Source organism: Mesoplodon bidens (assembly GCF_964165515.1).
Source record: "Mesoplodon bidens genome assembly, chromosome: 4".
NCBI classification, from domain to species: domain Eukaryota; kingdom Metazoa; phylum Chordata; class Mammalia; order Artiodactyla; family Ziphiidae; genus Mesoplodon; species Mesoplodon bidens.
In genome coordinates, this window is record NC_138160.1 from 103,218,111 (window position 1) to 103,224,110 (window position 6,000).

Consider the following 6,000-nt stretch of genomic DNA (forward strand, 5'->3'; position numbering starts at 1 on the left):
GTAGTTGTGGCTCACAGGCTTTAGAGCACAGACTCGGTAGTTGTGGCGCATGGGCTTAGTTGCTCTGCGGCACGTGGGATCTTCCCGGACCAGGACTCAAACCCGTGTCCCTGCGTTGGCAGGCAGATTCTCAACCGCTGTGCCACCAGGCAATTCCCTGTATTTCTAAATAACATGCTCATACAGACTTTAAATTTTAGATATTATCTGTACTGTCTATTGGCATCCTACTATAGAAGATAAAAATTATAGCTACCACTTATAAAGCACTTACCATGTACCAAAGAATATTCCAGGTTCTTCATGCATATTGACTGTTTTAATCTTCACAATGAATGACACAATATGGTAGATACTATTATTATCTAAATTTTGCAGACTGGAAACCAAGGCACAGAGAGATTATATATCTTGCCCAAGGTTACACAGTAACAGTGGTAATAAATTATGTAGCCAGGGTTTCAGCTCAGTCAGTCTGGTTCCAAAATCCATGTTGTCAACAATGAACCAAATTTATCCAGCTCCATTTTGGCAATCAACACTGCCCCCCACTCCAACACACACACACACACACACACACACACACACACACACACCTGCTTCGTCTTCCCACCATCAATATAGTTGTATCACTTTTGGGGGTTATAAATTAGCATTTGGTGTTTATTATTATTATGACTATCTAAATATTAATCACAGTGGATCCATGCAGCATACTATTGTTACATTTCCTTACTCATGTAACTTTATGTTTTCCTTGGAGATAATAATTTTGATTTTTAAGTTTACAGTTTATTTCCAAACACTCTGCTGGAGACAGAACCCTTCTTTCAGTGCATTCAGACAAATCAGGTACCTCTCGTGTTTCAGTCTGTTCACAGAGACACTGTCTTTCCTCTTACCCAAGTCTGGATTGTGGCTATCTGGCAGTGCCACACAGCTGTCATCTGCAGTTTCCCATATACATCATTCTGGGAACTCCTTTTGCTTCTCTCCTGTGTAGAGCCCTATCTCCTGAATCTATCTTTTCCTCTTTTTTTGGTTTATTCTCTTACTTTAGTAAATATATCTTCCCATCCTATGGAGGTGAAGGGGGTGCTAAAATTTTTGAGTCCTTGCCTGGCTGAAATATCTTTGGTTTGCCCTCATATGGATTAGGAATATTTGGCTGGGTATAGAATTGTGGGTAGGAAACTATTTTCCCTTAGAATCTTGAACACATTATTTCATTTTCCTCAATGTGTCTGTCAAGAAGCTCAATTCCTCTGTAATTGCTAATCCCTTGAAAGCTTTTACGATTTTCTCTTTATCCCCGCTGTTTTGATTTCATGATATTTTGCCATGATTCCATTCTCATTCCTGGGGTGTGGGCACTCAGCCCACTTTTTAAATCTGGAAACGTACACACTTCAATTCTGGGAAGTGTTTGGTACAATATCTTTGAAAATTTTATCCCCTCCAATTTCTCTGTTCACTTTTCTGGAAATACTGTTATTCTAATGTTCAACACATTGAACTAATCCTTTTCTAACTATTTTTTTCTACTTTTCTAACTATTTTCTAACCATTCTTCTGTACTTATCCAAACTTTGGCTTTCTCTAAAAGTTCTTTCTAGAATATTTATTGAACTTTACCTTCCAACCTTTCTAATTTTTTATTTCAGCTATTATAGTGTTAATGTCTAATAGGACTTCGTTGGTTTTCTCTTTGTTCCTTTTTCATGACATTATATATGCACAATTTATTTAAATTTTACAATCAAATACAAGTGTATATTTTTATCTTTTCTTCCTTTTTACAATAAAGGTGGCATACTGTACACACAGTCTGTCTTCTTGCTTTTTTCCACCTAACACATTGGAGGTCTTTTTTTTTTTTTTGGTATGCGGGCCTCTCACTGCTGTGGCCTCTCCCGTTGCAGAGCACAGGCTCCAGACACGCAGGCTCAGCGGCCACGGCTCACGGACCCAGCCGCTCCGCGGCATGTGGGATCTTCCCGGACTGGGGCACGAACCCATGTCCCCTGCATCGGCAGGCGGACTCTCAACCACTGCGCCACCTGGGAAGCCCTGGAGGTCTTTATGTATTAGTATAGAGAGAGCTTCGTTATTCTTTTAAATAGCTACATATTATTTCATTGTATGAATGTACTATTTTTAATCCTTTCTACATTTTTATTGAGAGTCTGGTCTCTTGTTGATTTATAGCAGCTCTTTATATATTACACATTATAAAAACTGACCCTTTGTGATATGAATTGCAAACATTTTCCCTGGTTTTTCTTTTCTTCTTGTTACAATTTTTTGAAGTTCTCATCACCTCCCTATATTACCTCTATTCACTTTGAATTCTGTTTCTCTGTTTATTTTGGGTTTTGTCTGTCATAGTAGCACTTCTGTCAAAAGTCTGGTGATCCCTGACTCATTCATATTTAGGAACAAGACAATAAAGCTCAATTAGAAGCTCTGGCTTTATGGGTGAGGCTTTTTGACTGGTAGATGTTTCTTCACACAGACTGATTAAGTACTAGGCTCTTTTGTTGGGAAACTCACTAATTGTCAGTATTTGTAGGACTTTTCTTTTGGCAGTTGATTTCTCAAGATAAGGAAACTCCAGTCTCCTTCTAGGGCCTATTAACCTGATTACCAGGAATCTGTAGGTCAAACTAGCAGTAGATGGGTTAATAATTGTGTTCTGTAGGGACTCTCACTTAATCCCATGGTTTCTAGCCCCTTTAGCTGAAATCAGAGTCTCTCTGGTCCATGCCTTGCAAACTGTAACCTCCAGTCTTTCTTCACATTGGGAAAGGGATAGTCACCTGGCTGCACTGGGTCAGGAAGGTAATCTGGGGTATGAACTGCTGCTTCCAAAAAGTTTCAAATAATCTTCCCATTTTCAGCACTCACACAGCACCCACTGTCACTTTCAGAAATTCATGGTACTTCTAGTTCCCGAGTCTTGCAGTGCACATCAGTTTCCTGGCTTCCCTGACTATAGGCTTAGATTTCTGCTTTTCCTGCCTGCTCTGCTAAGTCATTTCCACATATCGATCCATCCTCCTGTTTCTGAAATATTATTGGCATTTCGTGTGTTATCATCTCCTCTCTCATTTCCCTTTATTCATTTAGGTTGATGCTTTTTTATTTCTTTATTCATTTTAGTGTTGTTTTGTAAGAAAGAGATGATAAATCTATGTTTCTAATCCATCATGTTTAATTGGAAGTTCCTAAAACATTTTTTAACCAACCAGGTTTTTCTTCCACCCTCTTCCCTTCCTTGCCCATGAACAACTCTCTGAAGTTCTATTCAGATGAATAAATAAAAATAAGAATTAATAGACTACATGGTCTTTGTAAGCAAGTACGATTTTCAGGCCATAAAAACCCCAAGCCACTTGGGGTTCTCCATCCAAATGTGTCTTCACGTGAGTGAGTACCATTCCCAGAAATCATTTGTTTTTGTCTGGCATAGCAACAAGAAGGAATTTAGTAATATGTAGGCTTGCTCAAACTCAGAAGATAACTCCTCTCTGGAAGATTTATAATGGGACTAATATCTCATGAAAATGAATGCTTCTACCCAGAGGGAAATTCACTTAAAAAGCAAAACTGTTCCCAAGCTTGAGCTGGTACTTCTTTCCATAGGTTTATGAGGTATCAAGTACTGAGGGGAAAACAGCATTATTTTTCCCTAGGTTCTTCTTTTTCCCATAGAGTTACCTACTTGTGGTCATCCAACATGCTACTACTCAGTAATCACACACACAAAGAAAAAGCATTTCCTTTAAATTACTAACACTCAAGCTTACTGGAGAGTAAAAGGTGTCACCAGTGAATCCAGTGAATAAAATATAAAAATCTCTTGTTTCCACTCAACCAGCAGTACTATGCTTCCTATTTTGTTTGACTCTGATAAAATTCACTTGACTGTAGAATTTTGCCTGGATTCCAATCAGCATAATTGAGAAATTACTTCTAGGGCCAAATTTAAAGGTGTCCACAAAGTATGTTATTAAGTAATAACATACTTATTAATAAGTATGTTATTACTCTTTATTGTTTGAAGAGTGGTTTATATGAAAAGAGAATAATTTGCCTACTGGAATGAAGTATTCTTCAGTGTGGTTTGTGTGAGGATAATTTCCATTTTTGGTGAGCTGTTTAGTGGTGTTGTATTGTAACTTGACCATAGTTTTATCTAATTTTGGCCTATGGTTTTTCTTCCGCTTAGGCATAATGACATCAATAGAAAAATGAAGAAATCCTACAGCATAAAGCACGTCGCTGAGCTAGAGTCAAAAGAATTCTTCTTATAAATCACTTTTTTATTATCTCTCATTGCTGCCCTTTGGACACCATTGGAAATGTCTGGACTATCCTCTGTGGAAATAGAATCATGAGAACAGTGCCTCACCAGCAGAAGAATAGACTATCGGGATGCCTTAAATTTATAGCACTAGAGTATATAAGACACATTTTTGGGTGATATTTGTATATATAACTTGTTTTTAAAGAGATGCTGTTTAAAAGCATGGTTGGGCAAATGTATGTTTTTTTAAGATTGATTCAACCTCCCCACAGGACATTCACCAAACCACTGTCACCATTTTGTATTTCATCAACTGCATGGGTGTTTGCTGATGTTGGTTGAACTTCCCTTTCCCCATAACATAGGAAGTTTGGGCTCAGCTTCTCAGTGAGACCAGGTCAGTGCTATTGTTTTCTGTTAAGCGTGTTTTTTCTGTCATTTCTACTTTTTGTATAAAGGAAATAAAACAATGTTAACAGCCACCTATAAGCTTGGGGCACTTACCTTCTAATAAATCTGTGATGTTCTAATTTCTAAGGGGCTTTAAGAGAATTTTGATGGCCGATATTTTATTTCATGAACAAACTGCCCAGTTGAGCTGCTTTCCCATAGGGGTCAAATAAAACATTCTAGTTTTCACTAAGTACTAAAGGATCAGACAAGTATATAAAGTAAGTCAGTTCCTTCTGTCTTCTCAGATCGCAGTGTTGACATGAGAAAATAGTAATGACAGCTAAGGATTTAGCCCCTTTCCTGGGTCACTTTTTTCTGCCTCTAACACATAACGAGGCCTGTCTAATTCCTTTAGGAGACAGTGTGGAGCCTGAGTTCATAACAGCTCTATTGTTGATGCAGCTCTTTGAATCCATGTAAGAGTAAGTTCCAGATGGTTTTGTCCTATCATGTAAAAATATATTTCTGTTGCAACTTCAAGAGTTTTATTTTCAAAGGGTTGCCATGGCCTGTAAGAGACCTGTCAAATTTTACTTTGAAAGTAGAATGTATTCTTATCAGTACGAGTCAGCAGTGTATGCTATTAACAGTTACTAGCAATGTCACTGCAGTCAAACGGGGGCCATTCTGTGTCCTGGTGGACAAAATAGGCCAAGGTACTGAATTAGGAGGCGATCTTGCATAGGTGGATCATTTGACAAACTTAGGCTTGATGAGATGCAATGATGTATAGACGAAGGAGCTAATATTAAAGTGCCTTTTATGTACCAGCCATGCTTATTTGTAGGTATTATTACTTCCATTGTATAGATTAGAAAATTAAACTTCAGAAAGTGTCAATCATGTGTCCAAGGTACTACCACTAGCAATAGCAGAATTGGCTTTGCTACAAGTTTGCTCGTTATCCTCACGACACTATCCATCTGTCCTGTACTACACTCTCTCCTTAGTGTATTGACTAGCACACAGGAAGGGAGGGTTGTGGTGTTGGCTCTACCCCTGGACAACTCTTTGGTCTTAGGCAAGGGACACTGCATCTTTGATAAATCTGGGAAAGGGGGAGCCTGGCTTACCTACACATCTAGGAGGTAGGTTCCTTCCAACTTATAGAGCAATGTGTCTATGAATTTCAGCCACGTTGCTCTGTCCTTGTTCAGGTCCTGTGAGTTCCTGTCGTCAGAGCCCGGTGCCGTGTGTGGTTCTGCGTTTCTCACATTGTCTTTTCCTCAAATGAGATG

General features: G+C 38.6%; 1 protein-coding gene across 2 annotated transcripts in view; it reads left to right on the plus strand.

Annotated features, from left to right (window-relative positions):
* SNCAIP (synuclein alpha interacting protein) overlaps positions 1-4,799 on the plus strand; it is a 73,932-nt gene extending 69,133 nt beyond the window's left edge. For both annotated transcript variants that reach the window (XM_081230831.1, XM_081230830.1), the window contains one exon: positions 4,232-4,799. In XM_081230831.1, coding sequence (XP_081086957.1) covers positions 4,232-4,316 — 85 coding nt within the window. In that variant the 3' untranslated portion in view covers positions 4,317-4,799. The remainder of the gene's footprint in view (positions 1-4,231) is intronic.
* The last annotated feature ends 1,201 nt before the right edge of the window (positions 4,800-6,000 follow it).